Here is a 23234-nt window from a genome sequence, read left to right as displayed (position 1 = left end):
GAAATTAAGGATTACAGAATGTTGAGGGTAACCTTTGGTACATCTTGCGCACCATACTTAGCTGTAAAAGCCATGCATCAACTTAGCATTGATGAAGGTCATAATTTTCCCTTAGCTGCAAATAGAGTCAGAACGGACTTCTACATGGATGATCTCATGACAGGTTGTCAAACTGAAATAGAAGCGATTAAAGTATACAAAGAAATGAATGAATTAATGAAGAAGGGAGGATTCAATTTACAGAAATGGTCTAGTAACAGAAAGTTGTGGCAAGAAGATAACGGAAAGGATATGGAGATCAGAGAAGACGATACTATAAAAATTTTGGGTCTTACTTGGAATCGTTTTACAGATGAATTTGAATACACAGTTAGGTTATCTTCTGAAATTGCACTTGAAACTAAACGAGAAATTATATCGGAAATCAGTCGTTTATATGATCCTCTTGGGTGGCTTGCTCCATGTATTGTTACCGCGAAGATATTTATTCAAAAAATGTGGTTAACGGGATTTGATTGGGACGACCGATTACCGATTGCACTCGTAAATGAATGGGAACTCTATCGACAAGAATTAAGTAAGTTGGTAAATTTTCATTTACCTAGATGGGTTCAGACGTCGGATGATGACGCTATTGTAGAGTTGCATGGCTTTAGCGACGCCTCTAGTGTAGCTTATGCCGCAGTAGTGTATATCAGATGTATTAAGTTAGACGGTAGTGTTGAATCCCACCTCGTCACAGCAAAAACTAAGGTTGCTCCTATCAAACAAATCTCGATACCAAGGCTCGAGTTGTGTGGAGCTGTTTTAGTCACAAAGCTGTTGGTTGAAGTGGCAAAAGCCTTAAACATCCATAAAGCTAGATTACATGCTTGGACAGATTCGACAATTGTTTTGGCTTGGCTAAGCGATCATCCCAGTCGATGGAAAACTTTCGTTGCTAATCGGACTTCGGAAATCCTTATGCATCTGGATTCGTCACAGTGGTCCTATGTAAGTACTAAGGATAATCCCGCTGATTATGGGTCGAGGGGTATCTAACCAGCTGCATTGTTGGATAATCAAGTGTGGAAGTGCGGTCCAAGCTGGTTGTTTGATAATGTTATTAAATATGAAAAACCTGCTTCCATATACACTAAAACTGAACTAGAATTAAGACCTACTAAAGTACATGCAGCTGCGATGACAGACCCAGGTACGGACTTGTCTACTCGATTCTCATCATTAACAAAATATATACGCGTAATCGCTTTCTGTCGAAGATTTCTTCAACTCAAATCTCCCAAAACGAGTGTAAAGAATTCGCCTTACCTGACAGCGAAAGAAATCCAGGACGCACTTGACTGTTGCATTCGACATCACCAATCCGAGGCATTCGCGGTAGAAATGGCAAGTCTTACTAAAACTAAAAATATAAGTAAAAAGAGCAGACTGTCAATGCTCAATCCATTTCTGGACAATTTTGGAATTATGAGAGTCGGGGGTCGCATGGAGAAGTCGAACTTATCATATAAAAGTAAGCATCCCATTATAATAGATGGCGCATCTCATTTAGCAAGGCTTATAGTAGCTGATGCCCATAATAAAACGATGCATGGTGGACAACAATTAACTTGTAATTATATAAGAAGTAGCTATTGGGTGACTAAATTAAAAAATATAGTCAAAAGTCACATTCACCATTGCGTCCCATGCATTAGACATGCAGCTACTTTTCGGACTCCTTTGATGGGTCAAATGCCCTCATGTCGAGTCACTCCTAGCAAACCGTTTTCAAATGCAGGTGTTGATTATGCAGGCCCTATAAACATACGTGTTTCCAAGGGTAGAGGCCAAAGGTCTTACAAAGGCTATATTTGCCTTTTCATTTGTATGGCCACACGAGCCGTTCATATCGAAGCTGTTTCAGATCTAACCACGGAAGGCTTTTTAGCTGCGTTTAAACGTTTTATAGCACGCAGGGGTCGATGTAACCATTTATGGAGTGACAACGGAACAAATTTTGTAGGGGCTTCGCGAGAACTGAAAAAACTATTTGCAAATGAAAAATCTACCCTGGCCTCTGAGATTGCATCGGCACTGGCAACTAATAACACCGAATGGCATTTTATTCCTCCGCATGCTCCAAACTTTGGTGGATTATGGGAGGCAGGAATAAAAAGTGTAAAGTATCATCTTCGTAGAGTAATAGGTGACTCTACTCTTACATATGAAGAACTGTCAACGGTACTGGCTCAAATTGAGGCGTGTCTCAATTCGAGGCCACTGTCAAATGGTAGTTCTGACCCTGATGATTGTGTTCCTTTGACGCCAGGTCACTTTTTAGTGGGCGAACCCTTGGTATTAGCACCTGATCATAATTTAGAACATAGCTTGGTAAGTAATTTGAGACGTTGGCAACTAACACAGCGCATGGTTCAGATTTTTTGGAAGCGATGGTCGCAAGAGTATTTAACTCAGTTTTTTCAAAGGTATAAATGGAAAACGAAAACCCCTGAATTAAAAAAAGGTGACATGGTTTTAGTCAAGGATGAGAATTTACCCCCAGCTAAGTGGCTTTACGGTATAGTTGTAGATGTTCATCCGGGTAGCGATAACATCACTCGTGTAGTTACTCTTCGTTACAAAAATTCAACGATTCAACGTCCAACCTCTAAGCTATGTCTCTTGCCTATTGATGTGAATGAAACCTAAATTGTTATTTTAAAATAGGTTTAAGATTACTGGTGGTCATATTAATGTAAATTTAAGAGTTATTGTTCAGTATTCAATTTAAGTGTTAAGTTTGTTAATGTTATAAATAAGGATTTTACTTTTATTTCTTATCTTAAACTTGTAAAACTAGTTGTTAAGAATGTTAGTTATTTAGAAATTATTTAACAGTGTTTTTTTTTATCTTACTAGTTTTTATCCTATGAGGGGTATTGTATTATTTTCTTTAATTTTATATACAGTCCACATATGCAATACATTTTAGCAATAAGTATTAATGGCAAGTGTTTCATAGAAAACCATTTACTATAAGTTTTTTCTTTTTTATTCTTCATAGAGGTGTATAAATGTAATGTAATAATAAATATGTGTTACGAAGGACTAGTTAGTCCTTGGCGGGCGGTATGTATAATTTGAAAATCATTATATTATTTAGTTATAATTGTTAGAATATTTCTATAAGGTAAAACTAGATGGCGCTGCCCTGTGTTTAAACATGCTAACGTTTCGTTTTCTGAATTACATATAGTTTAAGAATATTTTTAATAAATTGCTATGCGTTTTCCGGGTACAATGGTAGTTTTATTGACCCTGGCTCTATCGACTGAGAAACACATATAATTAAAAATACAACAAAAAACCCATACTATTTTAGTATATACTTCAACACGAGACAATAACATTAATCGTTAATAATTAATCACTCGTCAACTGTCTTAACTTAATGCTAAATAGTAAATTCGAAAATATTTAAAAAGAAACACGACAGAAATTAAAATTTCTTTAAAAAAAACTGTGCGTATTAAAATAAGCTTAAGCTCAAGTCAATTGCGTACAAAATCCCATGAGCATATTCGAAAACAAAGATGCATCTATAGTACTTATAGCCATCTCTTTTTATCCTACGCGTAAGCGTATCTGCGTATTGTAATGATTAATATTAGTAACCTGTTACGTTAATAGGCAAAACGCTTATGCGCCGGTCGTTGTGTTAAGTTTTTGATAAAACTGCGTACGCAAAAAACTGCGTACGTAAAATAATCGTTACATTCGTATCGGCGAAACTACGTATATGGTGATTAGCTTCGTAACTAGTTACTGAAACCGATTACGTTAAATAACGCCCACCGCTACTACAAAATAAAATTGACACTGACAATAATACTGTCTCTTTGACAGAAACTGTTTAAAAAAATATAGGTGAAGTTAAAAACATGTTTTATTTAAGACAATATTTTCTTTGAAGTGCTTAAAATTATAACTAACATGTGGTGAAATATAAGTACATAAATGAAATAAGCATTTGTCCAGTTAATTATTAGAATAAAGATGAGCTTATCACAACAATTTGTTACTCTCTCTAGCGAGCTTTGTAGTCATCTTTATGTTAAGAATTACAATAAAGAAACGATCAACTCTTTAATAGATGAGCTAAATGCTAAACCCTATAAGGCTGAACTATTTGTAGGAAAACAAGTAAGTCTTTAATAACGTATTTATAAGATGTTGTGTTATTGAAAATCTCTGATTCATTACTGTTTCCAGGATGCTGCAGCTCTAGTGACATCATTGTGCGTAAATATTCAACCTGTCGACGAGTTATTAGCTGCCAAAACTTCGCATTTAATAAAACATCTAGTTACAAAACAAAATATACAATTTACCAGTGATTATTTATGGAAAGTAATTGCATGGCACATTGATTGTATAAAGAAATGCTCTTATCTTATTTTACCAGATATTCTTCATAATTTACAATGCATATTGCATATGAATCCACAATCTGGTCAAAAGGTATTTGTTTTACATCTATTTTATTTATAAATTTGATAAATGTAAGTTTTATTAATTGTTTTCTATTTTAGTTTGTTGCAGATTTGATAGGAATTCAAGGACTATTAATGAATGTCATTGATAATGATAAATATACACAAAGTCATCAGCCTTCTATGCAAAATTGTTTACTAGTTCTTAAATGTATTATCTGCTTATTAATAATAGATGACAATAAAAAATCTGAACCGGCTGATATAAGTTTGGAAATTAAAAAAAATCTTTCTGAAGTTATCATTAAATTTTTAATGAGAGGCAATCTAAAATCTCAAGATGAATCTATTTATTGTAAGGTATAATATCCATTTCTATTTCATTGTTCAACATTTTTATTATATTTAGTATTTACTACAATTAATTGGAGTTAACATTATCTTATCACTGAAGTATATAAAAATAAGATTTGTAAAAACTATTTGAAATAATTACTTTTTCAGGTAATAATATCAGCTCTAAGAATATTATGTCACATATATTTTAATGATCAAAAGGTTGATCTTCCTTTGCCAGAAATAATTGGTATATGTAGATATTTTATTCTCTATGGCATTGTTAGTCAGAACAACAGGGTGGAAAAAATTATGCCATCTCAACAGACTGTTGCCACTGCCCCAGTCAGACCTAATTCAAAAGGAGGCAAGGTTTGAATTTAGTATTCTATTTATTGAAATGTTTACTATTTACAGATAACTACAGTCTATTTGGTTTAAGAAGATAGTGACCCATCATTGGCACTCTACTTAGCCCTGCCTCTTGTTCAATTATTTAAAAGCAAAGAATCCTGTGTTCAAATTGACTAATTAAAGTTAGCCAATCTACCGGCTTACTAATTTACTACAATTTAATTGGTCAAGGGGTGTGGTTAATATATGTGACAGCAACGAGTCACTATTTTTTTTTACACAGAGACTACTAATTGATTTTTAACTAAACAAAAATATTTGTTACAGAAACAAAAGATAAGAAAACAAAGAAATAACGCAATAGAGAGCTTGAAAAAAGAGATTCCAGTGTCAGATAGAAGTCTGATGAGAGATGTCGATAATTTTGAGAATAATTCTGCTTACAAGCCTGCCAGCCAGAATTACCTGGAGCCTATAAAGACTAGAACTTGTTGGACTTTGACTAGTGATTCTGATATGTCTGATGTAGAAAATGGAAGAGAAGCTAAACTTATTGCATTGAGGTCCAGAGTAAGGCAGAGTGCAGCAAATTTATTCCTTGTGGTTTTTAAGGTAGGACATTGTTTATTAAAAAATTAATTGCAACTGAATTGACAGTAAAATGATAATATTGTCTATTTTATGTTATGTAAGAAGAAATGTATTGAAATAGAAATGATGAGAAGATGGCCTGCTAACAATGGCTTTTATGGAGCAGAAAGAATAAAAAATTAAGAATGTAAAAGTAGAAAAAAATAGATAATGGATAAATATGGAACATGAATCACCCAATGAAGAATATTTTTAGTTGAAAAATAATCCTTTTGTTTCAGGTTAAAGAGAAGAAAGATATATTTGGTTACTGGTGGGCTCTTTTGCCAGATTCACCTGATGCTAGCAACTGGGTAGGAGAAGAAAAGTCAAAGAAGACTCTCGCATATTGTGCAGTGACTGACCCCATAGCGAGTAGCAGAGCCAGTGCACTTAGTGTTATTTTAGCTTTACTCTCTGGTTCAAAGGTGTATCTGGCTCAAGCTGAAACTTGGTAAATTCTTTTTAGATATCTATGTTGGTTTTAAGGATATAAAGTTATTTAATAGGAATATAATACCTCAGTTTTGAGCTATTTTGTCTTGTAAGAATTCCAAAGTCTTTAAAATGAGCTATGCTATGTAATAATATAGTTGTACATTCTAGAAGTAGCAGACAAATATGAGCTTTACTAGAATGTTACATGCTAATGTGGTGAAATAAGAAATTTATTTACAGATTGATTTATATATTTTTTTTAATTCTTAAATAAAAAATTTCTTTTTTACCTCTAAGTTTTACAACTTTATTTCACAAGTTTTAATTCTTGCAACGAACTTATCTCTTTATGTAATTAATTCCAGCAAAAAAATGAATGCATCTTTTATACCATTTTCTGTGTCACTTGGTTATATTATCACATGTATGCATAAAATTTTAATTGGTATTTTGGACACTGAAAGAAGTCATTCCGTAGTCATAGTCGCTTTAAAGTGTTGTGCTGCTCTAGTACAATCAACACCATACCATAAAATGCAAGAAGGATTAATAAGTGAGTTAGTAAGATCTGTGAGAAAGTTCCTCATACATAGAGGTACGTACAATTAGTATATTTAAATCATATTTTAATAAATAAATGAATTAAATAAGTATATATATATATATTTTACACAAAGGATACAAACAAAAAATTAATAAAAATAAAGCAGTTTATTAATATTTGAAAATTTCGAAAAAAAGTTCCAGATGATGAACTTAATACTTTTACTGAGGTAGGGCACAGCAGGAATTTCCTGCTCAAAATATGGAGCAGCCCGACTCGGGTAGCACCTCGACCTTACAGAAGACCACAGCTAAATAATATTGTTTTCAAGCAGTATTGTGTTCCTGTTGGTGTGTAAGCTGACCATTGGGGGATTGGGGATTGGGTCAGCAACGCGCTTGCTTTACTTTTGGTGTTACAATCTATACGGCTGCATACATATTATACAAAAATACATATTTATAAACTAGTATATTGCATATAAATATATATTTAAATTAGTCTTGTATTAAGTGTAGTCATTATTTCATTTCAGATGTTACTCTACAAGTTGGTGCTTTAATAACCATAGGATGCGTTATATCTATTGATCCTAAAGTAGATGAAATATTGAAAGCATTGGAGAAAGACACCACTCTACATAAGAATGAGAATAACGACGTAAATAAAGAGAATATACTGCAAAATGATGAATGTGATGATTTTGAAGAAGGTTATTCGGATGATGAAATGTTTACTGCAATGGTGCCTCCGATAACTGATAAAAAGACTGAAAAAAATGATAATGAAGTGTACTTTAAAACTTGGATATTAGATATTTGTTTTAAGAATATGGGATGGATGTTTAAGGATAACGAAGTAATAGTAAGTCATATATTTTTTAAATCTATGAAAATATAGTAGACAAGTAATTTATAAAAAGTCACTGTTTGTTATTGGCCTCTATTTCCTTATGAATAGGACTCCTATATATTATCCATCATATAGGATGCTATTTATTTCGATATATACGGTTCTTCTATTATCTGTGGCTATGGCAGTAAGAATAAAGCCACCGCTCTCTTCCTGTGGGTGTTGTAAGAGGCGACTAAGGGATAACGCAGTTCCACTACTATCTTGGAACTTAAAAGGCCGACTAATGGCGGGATAACCATCCAACTACTGGCTTTGAAATACACAGGCCGAAGGCGGGCAGCAGCGTCTTCGGTGCGACAAAGCCAGCCCTGCGGTCATTAACCCGCCTGCCCAGCGTGGTGACTATAGGCACAACACATGAGTTCATACCATTTTTGCCACGAACTTATGGAAGCCTATGTCCAGGAATGGACTACGATAAGCTGATGTGATGATGATGATGATGATAATCTGTGGTATTGTTTTATAATTGCCATTTAACATAATCTAAGTAAAAAGAGTTTCTTAAGCATATGAAGTAAATTCTGAGATTGGCTTTACAACAAAGTAATAACATACAAAAGTTATTGTGTTGAAAATGCAAATCTTAACATATATAAATTATGCGTCACTTTGTCTGCGATGGACTCCTAAACTACTTAACCGATTTTAATTAAATTTGCACGCCGAGGTGCAGTTTGATCCAACTTGAAAGGCTATATTTTATTTTGATAATATGTAATTATTATATTTATGAAAAAAAAAAGCAGTAAGAAGTTCGCTAGATCAGCTAGTATTATATTTAAAGAAGCTCTTTAGAAAGTACATAGTTACATATTTATACTATTTTATTTATATTATAGTTAGAATACAATTTTAATCTCTCCCTTACAGAGATGTAAGCCATCAGCAATACCAATAATCTTGGAATCGCTCCAAGTCCTATCTGCAATAGCGTTCCATCATTTGCCAGATCTCCTCCGCCCACATATAACATTATTAGCAGATATTCTGAGTGAAATGTTACAACACGAACATCAAGATGTTGTGTTACAGGCTGCAAGAAATATAAGCATAATTGGAGATGCTATTCAGAGACTTGGTACTTTTAATTATTTTTGTTATTTCGTTTAGTACCTTAACTTAAAACATTATACTGAGGAAATTAATATTATAGATTTAGTATGCTAAAATCAAAAATATATCAACAAAATCAATTAAATGTTAATACATTAATTAATTTATTGAACATTAATAATTTATTTATTTAAAATTTTACCCCCTGTTAATACAGGGGGTAAAATTTTCCCATTCACATTCATTTTAATGTGTCAGATATTCTAAACATATAAATACTTGACTAGGAATCCGATTTGAAATCATAGCTTTATATTATAGTCTCCAGCAACAAACCTGTTTTTAAATATTATTTTAAAAATGTCCAGAAAACTTGACGTTTTTTAATTATTAAGAGTGCAATTGGATTACACATTAATTTATTTCAGATCAACAGAATGATCCACTTCCTCTAAGTCAGTGTGTTTCCATGTGGGAGAAACTTTTGACGCCATTATCCATGGTCCTACAAAACCACGACAATATTCCGGCTAAGGCGGTTGTATGCGACTGCATCGCTAATATTGGAGAAAAGTCGTTCATGAATTTACCAGTGAGTAATGATGTACTTTCTCATTTCATTTTATATTCCTCAAACGTAAAATTACTTCCCTACGGAAAAAAAATTACAGTATAAATGCATCAATGAGAGAAGATTTAAAAAAAAATCTTTACAAGGGATCTCAAAAATACTATTAAATTAACTTTTTGTTTATGACCGCTTAAACACATATAGCTCTTTTTAATTTTTTTCTACCAAAAGAAGTTTTTATAAATAGGTTTTTGCCCTTGAAATGCCTGAACAGATCTTTATAAATGGTATCTAAGAACCATCTCGATTAATAAGCTTAGGAACTACAATGATACAGACAGACACATATAACATACTACAGGATGTTTATACATAAGACTTTCGAGTTTTCATTTTTGCGTATTTTGCATTAAAATTTATATTATAGTTGTATATTTAAGTTTGTTCAAAAAATATCTATAAAAAATAAGTTAAACCTTACAGTACAACTGACTGTATATAAAGATAAAAGTATTGTATTGCTCTAAGTGCTGGTACAATACAAATACTATCTTAGAATCTTCATGTCTTACCTTGAAAAAAAAAACAAATTACTTCTTTATTTATACTTTTGCTGTTTCATCTCTGTAGAATTCTTAATAAAACCTTGCTCAAGTAATGAAGTGGCTAACTTTTATTAGTGATTAGATGAGTTAGATAGGTGATGCTATTTTTAATATGTACGATTTTATTTTTGTGTTACCCACACATTAGGAATTCTAAACATTTTTGAATATCATATCAAAAATTGACCGCTCCAGCGGGGATCGAACCCGCGTCTCCGACTGACCGTGTCGGCGCTCAAGTCAATTAAGCTATGGAACGATGTACCCGCTAGATCGAAATTTTTAATATAATGATTTTATTTTCGATTTAAACGAACCGTGGCGCCGTCTATAGTGTGTTCTTTTTGTTGTTTAGTCGGAGACGCGGGTTCGATCCCCGCTGGAACGGTCAATTTTTGATATGATATTCAAAAATGATGCTATTTTTATTCTCTTATTGATCTGGATTTTCTCTGTTTTTATTATTCGATTATTTGATACATTTTTGCTTATTTTAAATTATTTATCATAGTATATTACATTTTTTACTATTTTTTTTTTAATATCGTTTATTGTCAAGTTAAATTCAACACTAGTTTTCGTACTTTGTGATTTACCTGTGCCTCCACAAGTTCGCGCTAAAATCGATTTTTTATCGATTAATAGAGGTACAAATGGAATAAAACTCTGTTCTATTATTCAACAAAATTATATTCCACATATTACGTATTTTTTTAAAATGGTTTCAACGTAGAGGTTATTGAAAAGTAGGACTTCAAAGTATACATTGCGACCGTTTACCCAGGGAGGAGGCTGATGAAAAGGTTAATAATTTTATACACATAATATAAATCAAAATTCTGATCTGACTATTGACTACAACAAAGGTTGCTCTATTATATTTCAAGAATATAAATTACATTATTGCATCCAACACTGAGATTAACGACGTCAAAATATTACAGTTTCGCGGATTGTTACCGATTATTGTGAAATGGCTCTTAAGTTTAGTTAAAGTTACTTTAGCTGTCAGTAGCACAGGTCTGTGATAGGTCCGCCACGATGTGTAGTATGTGAGTGTGTTGCAGAGGCGCACGCAGCTGGTGTGCTGCGCGCTGCTGGTGGGCTCGTGCGGCGCGGAGGCGGCGGCGGTGCGCGCGGCCGCCGTGCGCGCGCTCGCCATGGCCGTCGTGTACCGCTCGCTCCGGGAGGTGCGCCGCTCTCTTAAGCCGGGTCCAGACATGTATCATTTCCCCGATCCGATCACCGTATCCGCATCGTCGACGCGTATCATGATCGCATATGTGGACGGGTAATGATATACGTATCATGATACGGGATCTCGATACGCCGTTATGATACGGCCCGTCCGGTGATAGGATCGGTCAAATGATCATGTCTGGACCCGGCTTTAAAGGCCTTCTACACGGCCGGGATCGACCGCCGACCATCGTGTCCTTGGTCGGGTTAATATAAAAATGGACAGTGTGGAAAACGGTTGACCCGACCAATATTTGTTTGCTGTCAACGGCCTTGGTTGGTGATTTGCCATGTCTTTGGGACATTGGATCCGATTTATACAAATCATCATTACAGCCTATATAGTCCACTGCTGGACATAGGCCTCCACAAGTTGACGCCAAAAATAACGTGCACTCATGTCTTTTGCCCATAGTCACCACGCGGGGCAGGCGGGTTGGTGACTGCAGTACTGGCTTTGTCGCACCGAAGACGCTGCTGCCCGTCTTCGGCCTGTGTATTTCAAAGCCAGCAGTTGGATGGTTATCCCGCCATCGGAAAATACAAAGAAAAGAACCAAAAAAACTTCACTTCACTTTAGCATAAAAAAGTTATTGCCAAACCCACCTTATGTTGCTTTAAAAGGCAAGGAGCCATCGCTTCAAATACCAGAAAAGAACTGACAAGTTGAGTCATCCACCGACCGTGTAGAATGAATACAAAAATTGGTTAACCCGACCAAGAACACGACGGTCGGCGGTCGATCCCAACCGTGTAGAAGGCCTTTTAGAGTCTTGTAATGTCATGACACGTTAAGCTCGAAAGGGGGGAGAGGTTCAGCAAAACATTACAAAATATCACAATGATGCGATTCTAAAACAAAAAACAACCTACAACACAATAACACAGTGGGGGTTGAGGGGCTAAAAAATTGCTCAAAAAAATGATTAATAGACGATTTTTTAATGATTTTCTTGTGTGGTTAACATTGCTTTAATGTTTTTATAGTTATTTTTAGAAAAGGTGTTTTTGAATCCTGAAATAGGTGTTTATTTCTTAATGTTGTACTAAAGTATCTTTCACGCTCGTAGTAGTAAATTTTGAAAAAAGTAAAAATGACCTCAGAAGAAATATGTTATAATTATAAAAAGGATGTCACTGACATTATGATAACCCTCAAAAAAACCAGCGTCGCTAGACAATTTAATATGCGAATGAAACGAAGAGTTGTTTTTAGTGATCACGTGAATAAACGGATGTTTACGAGTGAACTAAGTAGGTGAACAAATTTATTTATTGTAAAAAGTTGTTAAGATTATTAATATTTTCAAAGACAAAAAGAAAAAAAAAATGGACCTGGTTTGAAATCTTTCTAATTGTTGGGAAGGCAATAATTTGTTTATTTAATTTTGTTAAAAAAAATATTTATTTTTAATTCATGTTTCTGCGTATACTAAATTTAACATTTTTATAGGATATTTGTTTCGTGAGCGATTGTGGAGAAAACATTCTACGAGCCCTAGCGGAGCCAACTGCAGTTGTTCGGACTAAAGCCGCTTGGGCCTTGGGCAATCTCAGTGACGCGCTTGTTTTGAATATGTAAGAACGTCAAATACTTTACTAACCGATTTCCAAAAAAAAAAGAAGGTTCTCAATTAGACTGTAATTTTTTATGTATAGCAGAACTTTACCGAGGGGACCGATATTGAAGATGGTTGTCCCATATTTGATCAAGATCTAATGACTACCTTTTGAGTAAATTTTGATATAGCGGCTACTTAACTATTTTGCTACTACTTACGTTGTATTACTTGTCAATCTAATTGACGTCGGTTTTTTTTTTTCGTTTGTGCGCAAACACAATTATTATATAGCTATTAATTTATATTTTATTTTTTCGCTTTAATACTACTACTACTACTCCTAATTACTAACAAAAAGTAAGGAAAATTTGTAGTAAATTCAGACGACAAAAATAATTGTCAGTAATTATTTTATATTAACTTGTATAATTATGCTTGATCAAGTAATTTATTGAAGCAGTGACTACAATTTAATAACATACTAAATTTTATATAGTAGGGTAAAATAGAAATAAGTCAGTATTTAATGGTATTTAATGCGAATAGTAACAGCTGTGACATTTCTTATCAGCTGTGTACACGTGTGAATGTTACAATTGACAGCGTATTTATTCTTTTATATAATTTTATTAAAATCATGTGCTCTGTTAATGAGTGCAATCGACTTCTATTTAGATTTTTATATTCTAGTTTGGAATATCCTTATATTTATTTATCTTAAGGCTTAAGGGTTTTTAACCGACTTCAAAAAAGGAGATGGTTGCTCAATTCGACCATATATATATCCTACTTATATTATAAACGCGAAAGTTTGTATGTATTGATGTATGGACGTTTGCTCCTCTTTCACGCAAAAACTACCAAATGGATTTTAATGAAAGTTTACAGTAATATAGCTTATACATTAGAATAACACATAGGCTATAACTTTTAAAGATAGTGTGTGAATTGTCTAAAATATAACGATAATAGTCAAGTAAGTCGGAAAAAAATCCGCCAACTGAGAGCTATTCTGGCGTACGCTGCAAAAACTGTAGAGTTTATACGTACCTATATAACGTATAAGAGAAATGTTTATCTTAATAATTCGTAAAAAAAGTCCACGACGCATATGTCTATCTTTTATGAGTAAGCCATTATCGCAAAAGCAGTGCACCATAAATGCATTCAAAATTGATAATATATTTCTAATGCATATTTGGTAGTAACAAATTGATATCGCAGGACCAATTTTGATGAATTTTGGCATAAAAATAGTAACTGAGAAGATAATAAGCTATTCGAAGTACTTAGTAATCCTGCGCAGACAAAGCAGCGGGTACCAGTTAGTATATATATACACGTATGGACGGATGTTCGGGGATAACTTTGTCGTTTATGAACAGATTTTGACAATTATTTTATTATTAGAAAGGAGATATTCCAAGAGTAGTACCTTGATAAGGAAACCAGGATCTGAAGAAGGAATCTCAGAGAAATCGAGGGGAACCCTCGAAATTCGTAGTGACGACTAGTGCGTTTGTTATTTTTCTTTCGTCTACTTACGTTGTATTACTAGTCAATGTAGATAATTGAAGTCGGTTTTTTAACCGACTTCCAAAAAAGGAGGAGGTTCTCAATTCGACTGTATTTTTTTTTTTTTTTTTTTATGTATGTTACATCAGAACTTTTGACCGGGTAGACCGATTTCGACAAATTTTGTATTAATCGAAAGGTTGTGTGTGCCAATTGGTCCCATTTAAATTTATTTGAGATCTAACAACTACTTTTCGAGTTATATCTAATAATGCGTTTTTACTTGACACTTTTTTCGTCGACCTACGTTGTATTATACCGCATAACTTTCTACTGGATGTACCGATTTTGATAATTCTTTTTTTTGTTAGAAAGGGGATATCCCTAGTTTGGTACCATGATAAGGAAACCAGGATCTGATGATGGGATCCCAGAGAAATCGAGGGAAACTCTCGAAAATCCGTAATAACTTTTTACTGGGTGTACCGATTTTGATAATTTTTAATTTAATCGAAAGCTGATGTTTATTATGTAGTCACATATAAATTTTATCGAGATCTGATAACTACTTTTTGAGTAATCTTTGATAACGCGTAGTTGCTTGACTATTTTTTCGTCGATCTACGTTGTATTACTTGTCGATGTAATTGAAGTCGGTTTTTTTTTCGTTTGCGAGCAAACACAATTATTTTCGTTAGCTAGCAAATACAATTATCAAGTTAATTGTAGCTTATTGAAGATGACCTCGTTAATCTTCTCTCCTTGTAAAATATATAATGAAAGAAACAGTAATAGTATAATTAATAAATATAAAAACACTTGCAACTGGAACCTTCCAAACTAATCTTGCAATCTATAAACGACTTGAAGGTCGAGAAAAATTATAGACAAGTTTACTTCAATAAATTAAACGCAGTGCGACGTGGGTGTGTTACCAATGTGTCGTGGGTTTAATTAATTGATGATAAACATGAATACATGGATCGAATTTCGTTTGGACTTCGCTCCTTCCTCTTCGTAGGTCGCCGTTTTATTACTGCCTTGTTGCAAATTATTTGTTGTAAATTAATAGTCGTATTATGGACCACCCCGTTGGTAAAATTCGATGCAATATAATGATAAATAAATAATTACTTTAAAACTTTTTATATCAACTTTCGTACCGTAAAATTGTTTCATTAATCACGTGAGGTGCGAAAGTTATCACGTGTATTTATTTTTCGTTGAATGCGAGATTTATAACCAAACAAATAAACAACCAACAAACATCCTGCAACAGTAATGTCTGGCTAGACATTTTAATTTATCACGACGCTTTTTTTCGCTAATTTTCCAACACATCTGATATGAAATACATTGTATCTCATTTTGTTAAGTTTTCGGGAGAGCGTTTTACAATTTTGTTGCATTTAAAAAGCGGCCAAGTGATGTTAAATAAAGCCGCATCCGTAATGAAGAAAATTGTTCTACTATTAACTTACTTCATTACGGATATATAGTATTATTTTCGTAACCGAATTACAATATTTTTTAGCAGCAATCTGAATTATCTCGAATTACAATGAAATTATTTCTTAACCGACTTCCAAAAAAGGAGGAGGTTCTCAATTCGACTGTTTTTTTTTTATGTATGTTACATCAGAACTTTTGACCGGGTAGACCGATTTCGACAAATTTTGTTTTAATTGAAAGGTGGTGTGTGCCAATTGGTCCCATTTAAATTTATTTGAGATCGATCTAAAAAACTGACTTCAATTACATCGACAAGTAATACAACGTAGATCGACGAAAAAATAGTCAAGTAACTAGGCGTTATCAAAGATTACTCAAAAGGTAGTTATCAAATCTCGATAAAATTTAAATGTGGACCACACGATAAACATCAGCTTTTGATTAAATTAAAAATTATCAAAATCGGTACACCCAGTAAAAAGTTATGCGGATTTTCGAGAGTTTCCCTCGATTTCTCTGGGATCCCATCATCAAATCCCGGTTCATCAAATCCCGGTTCCTTATCATGGTATAAAACTAGGGATATCTCCTTTCCAACAAAAAAAGAATTATCAAAATCGGTACATCCACTAAAATGTTATGTGGTATAATACAACGTAGGTCGACAAAAAAAGCGTCAAGTAAAAACGCATTATTAGATATAACTCGAAAAGTAGTTGTTAGATCTCAAATAAATCGCTAGTGACTATTAAAAACGTCGGATGTGAAAAACAGCAACTTTACAGGAGAGCGATTCAAAGTGTAAATTGCGTGTATTTTTTTACTTATTTTAAGCAGGATCATGAAATTTTAAAGTAATGCTGTACAGGCTATTTATGTTTAATATTATTACTAGCCGGTATTTAACGTGTAAATATGAGAAAAGTTATTTATTACATTTTTAACAGGTTAAGACTAATAGGTACTGATTTGTCAGAAGTACCACAACTAAATAATAAACAGCTGATAATAGACTTGGTTATTTGGGAACGTTTTATGAAATAAACAAAAATATGCAATTTTGCAGTTCCGACGATGTTAATAGTCACTAGCGAAATTTAAATGGGACCAATTGACACACACCACCTTTCGATTAATAATAGTGTTTGCTCGCAAACAAAAAAAAACCGACTTCAATTACATCGACAAGTAATACAACGTAGATCGACGAAAAAATAGTCAAGCAACTACGCGTTATCAAAGATTACTCAAAAAGTAGTTATCAGATCTCGATAAAATTTATATGTGACCACATGATAAACATCAGCTTTCGATTAAATTAAAAATTATCAAAATCGGTATACCCAGTAAAAAGTTATTACGAATTTTCGAGAGTTTCCCTCGATTTCTCTAGGATCACATCATCAGATCCTGGTTTCCTTATCACGGTACCAAACTAGGGATATCCCCTTTCCAACAAAAAAAGAATTATCAAAATCGGTACATCCAATAGAAAGTTATGCGGTATAATACAACATAGGTCGACGAAAAAAGCGTCAAGTAAAAACGCATTATTAGATATAACTCGAAAAGTAGTTGTTAGATCTCAAATAAATTTAAATGGGACCAATTGGCACACACCACCTTTCGATTAAAACAAAATTTGTCGAAATCGGTCTACCCGGTCAAAAGTTCTGATGTAACATACATAAAAAAAAAAAACAAAAAAAAAATACAGTCGAAATGAGAACCTCCTCCTTTTTTGGAAGTCGGTTAAAAAATCATTGTCGAAATCGGTCCACACGGTCAAAAGTTCTGATGAAACATACATAAAAAAAAAATATATAGTCGAATTGAGAACCTCCTCCTTTTTTGGAAGTCGGTTAAAAAGAAGGCTTGAACTCTAATTATTATCCCTCTCATTTATTCACTGAATTAACGAATATATATTACATGTTTTATGTATAAAACATCCCCCCAGTCCCCCCGTGACCATGGTTGCTGTAAAGTATCCGAAACGTCGGGAATCAAAAGATAATAATAAACCGCGATAAAATCCGAAAAAAGTTGTTTCATTAAATGATAAAAAAGTAAATAAGTATTTTTCTTCGATATAGGGATGAACCTGAGACAGACGATATAGACGATGACCTCTTACTACGCTTGCTCGAGGTCAGCGTACAGTGCGCCAATGATAATGATAAGGTAAGTAAACCGTTATTATTTCCTTTTTTTTTTTCAAATACATAATAAGAGGCCATATATAAATGATGTTACAGGAACTTTACAATTTTTTGACCCCTACCCCGTCCTTGTCACAACTGGTCACATTTATAAGTCGTGACGTCACATTTCGCAATGTTATATATCAGATGCGACATCATTTTTATTTCCATTTAAAATATTTTTCAATAAAATCAACATCGATAAAACATCTGAAGTGACATCTATCGACGAACTTAAAAACTGACGTACCCTACATCGCGATATCAAAGTTATCAGAGCGTTTGAACAATTTATACTAGAACCCGACAACACCCGTCTGGTCGGAGGATCCTCCCTTTTCAATGGGTGATGAGGGACTTCACACCGTGTTCCTCATACTCCCAAACATCCAAACTAGAGGGCTATCGGGCTTGGGCTGCACCAATAGATACGGTGGATCCATAGACCCATAACTTGTAGAAGAGATACAACGCGGCCTCCAGGTCTTGCAGGAAGCAAATCGCTACAACACAATTTAAACACATTTGCAGAATTAGCGAGAGATTATCGGGCTTTCTTACTGGAACCCGTGCCTTTTGGTCTCTTGCCAAAGCTGTCGAAGGTAACTTTTGTCAGTCTTCACTTCCACCATTGCGCGAACCTGAAGGCTCCCTGGCACATTTCGTTGGCAAACTTCTTTGCACTCTTTTTGCGTGGAATTTAACTCTTGACAATGAGGGGAAAGCACCATCGAGTATTCTTCTAGTAGTAAAGCTAAAATTCCCAAGAAAGGCTAAGTACACACACGCTTGTTTGTATATGTGTGTGCACCATTCCAGCTGCTCCAGAGTGGGATGTCGAGTTTGTACGCCAATGGCCTGAGAAGGGTATTGGTGCTATTCGCTAGCCGGCTCATCATAGACGATACACGATTCCGAAAGATCGCGTAGAAGTCCACACGAACCTCCGCAAACATGGCAGATGCACTGCAGTGACTTGGCTTCCCCAGTACTACTCTCAGCACATTGTTGTACTGCACGCGAAGAGATCTGAGGGCCCTCTGCGTATAGTTCTCCCACAGACTGCACGTGTAAAAGGTTTGGTAGTATGCTCTAAACAGCGTTAATTTTACCTCTTCATTACAACGAGCAAATCTGCGGGCCAACATATTGCCCCGGACCGACGGCGCCCTTCGTTCCCTCTCTAAATCACCGTCGTCCACGAGGCGCTCGTTAACTATATGGCCGAGATACTTGAACTCAGCCACCTATTTCAGGGGAGATCCACACAACCTTATGATAGGCTGAAAGTTCGTGGGTTTGTTTTTTCCCCTGAACACAAGATCTCGCTTTTTTGGCGTTGTATTTGAGTCAATTTCTCTCCGCATACTCCTCACAGATTTTAAGTAGTTTCCGGAGGCCACTGACCGAAGGACTAATCAGAACCATGTCATCCGCATAGCTGATGTTATTTATAAAGACACCATCAACCGAGCATCCGACACCGGCTTTGCCAAGCCTTGGTGACGTAAGGTGACGAATATGATGTCACAAAATTTTGGACCCCTTCCCAACAGTTTTCACACAATTTTACATTTTTTCGACCCCCTACCCTTAACATGTCGAGTAATTTATGGATGGCGCCTAAAACCTTTATAAGTATACTTGTTTTACAAATTATATTGGAAAAATACTACTTGTAATTCTACTTCATTTGTCTCCTTACCAATTTAAAATTTTCCAACGTTTGATCACGTTTGATGTAACTGTGACGTTTAAAGTCAGTCAGACGTTGAAAGTAATTGTCACGATGCATTATATTATATTGATTCCTTTTTTTAGGTCTTACATTATTTTGGGTAGTTACTAAACAGGCTTTTTAGTGTCAAAGTATTCACTGCAAGAGCAACGACATTCTTATTATACTTAAATATTTCAAAATAATGATATGTAGGTATTTTAAGGACATAAAAACTGGTTTAGAAATTTAACGTTATTAAATTTTTTATGCGAATCACAAAGACTATCTCCACAAGATTGACATTCCATGATTTTTTTCTCAGAATAAAAAAAATGAACTTTAGACTACACGACTTAAACTTCCTAAGTTGCACCTTAATAATAATACGAAACGTAACTCTCTCTCTCTCTTTCTATCCTCACTAACTTATATCTCCCTCTCAACTTCCGTTCGCCTCGCCCGATTACACTTTTCGTAACGCTGTCGTCACACATTCACCAACTTACTCCCCAAGTCAAACGCGCGTAAAAAAGTTTTATTTGACCTAAACCTATAAACAGATACAATGACATCATTAGAAAATTTTCTTAGAAAACTACGTTTTGAGTAATAATTCCAGCCAATTGTCAATTTGTAACTAATTTACTTGCATTGTGTCGAACAAATAAGTCGTAAATCGTTTCAGGTTAAAATGAGCGCGACACGCGGCCTTGGAAATCTTTTACGATTGATCAAGAATGAAAATCTCCAACGGCACACGCAATTAAAGTCCTTATGCGAGAAAGCAATAGAGAAGCTTTTAGAATGCGCCGTCAAAGTGACCAATATGAAGGTTCGCTGGAACGCTTGTTATGCGCTGGGCAACGCTATGAAAAATGAAAATTTATTCACATGTTTCAATGAATGGCAGGTAATGTTTTACTCTATATAACATAAAGAGCGTAGGTATATCGTTTATTTTTATCAAGTCTATAATTTCTTGTTTTTCTTTTCATTTTTTTTAATAAACTTCCTTTAGCCCGAGTGGATTACACAAATTTATTCCGTTGAAATATTACTTATGTCACTCAGTGATAAAATGGAATTTTATTGGTGAAAGTATATTTAAAATCGGTCCAGTACAAAAAATCAAACTTCCTCCTTATAATATTATTAATATAGATTGATAATATAATTATAATGCTTGTTTTAGAGTAAAGTTTTTCCGAGTCTGTGCGTCCTAACTAGAGACTGTAAGAACCTAAAAGTGCGTATAAACGCAGCGGTCGCAATACGCGCGCCCGCATTGCGCTCGCAGTATGGCGAACATTACGCGTTGTTGTGGAGGGGGGTTATGGCAGCCATGGAGAATGCTGCTAATGTCGACGACTTTTCTGAATATAAACATAAGGATAATCTTATTGAACAGGTAACAAAATACGTCATGCGTTGCTAAGTCACACTTTCAGCTCGACCCTCCTATCTTCAATTTTCTTTCAAGTAGTTCCCTTTTTAATGACGTTTTCCTTTTTCGATGAACAAAGATGAATTTAGATAAACTTAGCACTTAAAAATAGTGCTGTCACTTCAGTTTGAATGCAATTCTCTTTGCTGTTGTTTTACGTGTTCTGTGTCCACTAGGCCATTCTGTACGTCATAATTTATTATATTTGTTTATTTTCAGTTATGCGTAACTCTGGCACATTTATGCTGTCTTCTGAAACCGTCAGATTTAGCGGATATTTTGGATCCGTTGGTGTTCCACTTCGACTGCGCCAAGAGTCTCTACACCCAGCTATATAACAAGCTACCTCCAGAAAATTCTTCCTGTCTCAAAATACTCCAAGCCGCTAAATACGTCACAATGGATTTGTCCCCGGAAAATGATACACAGTTGCAGTCCTTGGGAATGTTGCAAGATATTTTTATATGGGAAGTATGATTCTATAAGATTCTTAAGATTAATGAAGTTTACGTTATTTATAAAAAAAAACTTATATTATTAATATTTATTGATACAAGCAAAGTGAAATTTTCATAAGTTATTTAGTATCCACATATATGTAATGAAAAGCTTGAGATGGACTTTTTTTATTTACAACATCTGTGTTGTAAATTATAAGTTTAATTTTAGTCATTTTTTGTTTGTGATGTTAAAAAAGGTTATTAAGATAACATTTATCACAACATTCATACCGGTATGAGCCGGTATGGACGGAATACGCCTTTTAATAAACCGGATTTCGCTGACACGTTCCATATATTATGATAGATAAGAAACTTAAATATAACGAATAATAGGAGCTACCAACATGTTTGAACACTTAGTCTATTTACTAATGTTGTTCATGAGAATATATCGTTATTCTGTTATTTATTTATTCAATAAGTATTTTATTTTAATTTCTGGGTTTTAATCTGTAACTAAATCTAGATGTACATTTACTAAAATAGGACTAAGTTTTTTTTATGTCCTAAGTTTTACTATAATTCCATAAATATCCCTATGCAAATCAAGTTTTGTAACTTTTTTGTTGTAACGCCTGAAATTAGTCAAATTACAATTTATAAATTTTTCTATTTTTTGGAGCACTATATCATAGGTCTTAATACACAAGCTAACACTAAGACGTGTGTTGTAATTTCGTATCTGGTTACTTTCGAAACGTCTAAAATTAGACGTGTTTTTGTGTTGCTATATTGAAAATTATAAAGTGAGTGCATGTTAACTGATGTTGTTTTATTTTTTATTAAAAAATACGCACATCAATGATGTTTTATTTATAACTAATGATGATACCTGCTTGCTGCTGCCAGCTTAGTTGTGTGGTTACGGCATTAAAGAATAATAGCCACCCCCTCTCTTCCCGTGGGCGTCGTAAGTGGCGATTAAGGGATAACACAGTTCCACTACCACCTTGGAACTTATAAAGCCGACCGATGGCGGGATAGTTATCCAACTGCTCTCTTCGAAATACACAGGCCGAAGACAGGCAGCAGCGTCTTCGGTGCGACAAAGCCAACCCTGCGGTCACCAACCCGCCTGCTCAGTGTGGTGACTATGGGCAACACAGATGAGTTCACGCCATTTTTGATGTGAACTTATGGAGGCCTATGTCCAGCAGTGGACTGCAATAGGCTGAAATGATGATGAATGATGATGATACCTGCATTGTCTACGTTGCGTTTTTATAGATTAATAAAGTATTTTATGTGCTTAAGTAAAAACATGAAATATGTGTGTAATTTGCTAACAAAATGTTGATCAATTAATCGTAGTTAATTAGAACAAATTGTGGAACTTGACCAGTTAAAGTAAGCCTCTTCAGGTGGTCAATTTGAACACGTAGTCAAGGGTCGTGGCAAAGGTAAGTAACACCGACGACGTATTTTCTTAAAGCGAATATTATTTTAACTTTTTATCTCACATAGTGCCTATAAAATTCGTTATTCCTAACATTTTTGATAACTTTGTAACTATAATTTTTAAATAATTTATTTTTAAATAAGGGTCACATTCGACAAAATAAAACTGAATACTTAATTGATATATATTATGCATTATGTTTTCTGCGACCTCTTTCATTTTATTTACATATATTGTTTAACTAATGTATATATAAGACATTTAGTTTA

At 34.3% G+C, this 23234-nt stretch overlaps 1 protein-coding gene across 1 annotated transcript; it reads left to right on the top strand.

Moving 5' to 3' along the window:
- Window positions 1–18: 18 nt before the first annotated feature.
- Window positions 19–22368, top strand: LOC123656602 (HEAT repeat-containing protein 6). Its single transcript, XM_045592271.1, has 20 exons — window positions 19–577; window positions 1046–1195; window positions 1319–1516; window positions 2009–2587; window positions 4013–4188; window positions 4258–4506; window positions 4578–4838; window positions 4983–5186; window positions 5496–5780; window positions 6041–6252; window positions 6602–6831; window positions 7316–7644; window positions 8569–8776; window positions 9180–9343; window positions 10995–11117; window positions 12620–12744; window positions 17792–17879; window positions 20305–20529; window positions 20812–21027; window positions 21283–22368. The coding sequence occupies exons 1-20, from the start codon at window positions 19–21 to the stop codon at window positions 21538–21540; spliced, it is 4839 nt and encodes a 1612-aa protein (XP_045448227.1). The 3' UTR covers window positions 21541–22368.
- Window positions 22369–23234: the final 866 nt, after the last annotated feature.

The sequence above is a fragment of the Melitaea cinxia genome, chromosome 9 (genome assembly GCF_905220565.1).
Source record: "Melitaea cinxia chromosome 9, ilMelCinx1.1, whole genome shotgun sequence".
Taxonomy (NCBI): domain Eukaryota; kingdom Metazoa; phylum Arthropoda; class Insecta; order Lepidoptera; family Nymphalidae; genus Melitaea; species Melitaea cinxia.
This window is presented reverse-complemented; position numbering and strand designations above follow the sequence as displayed.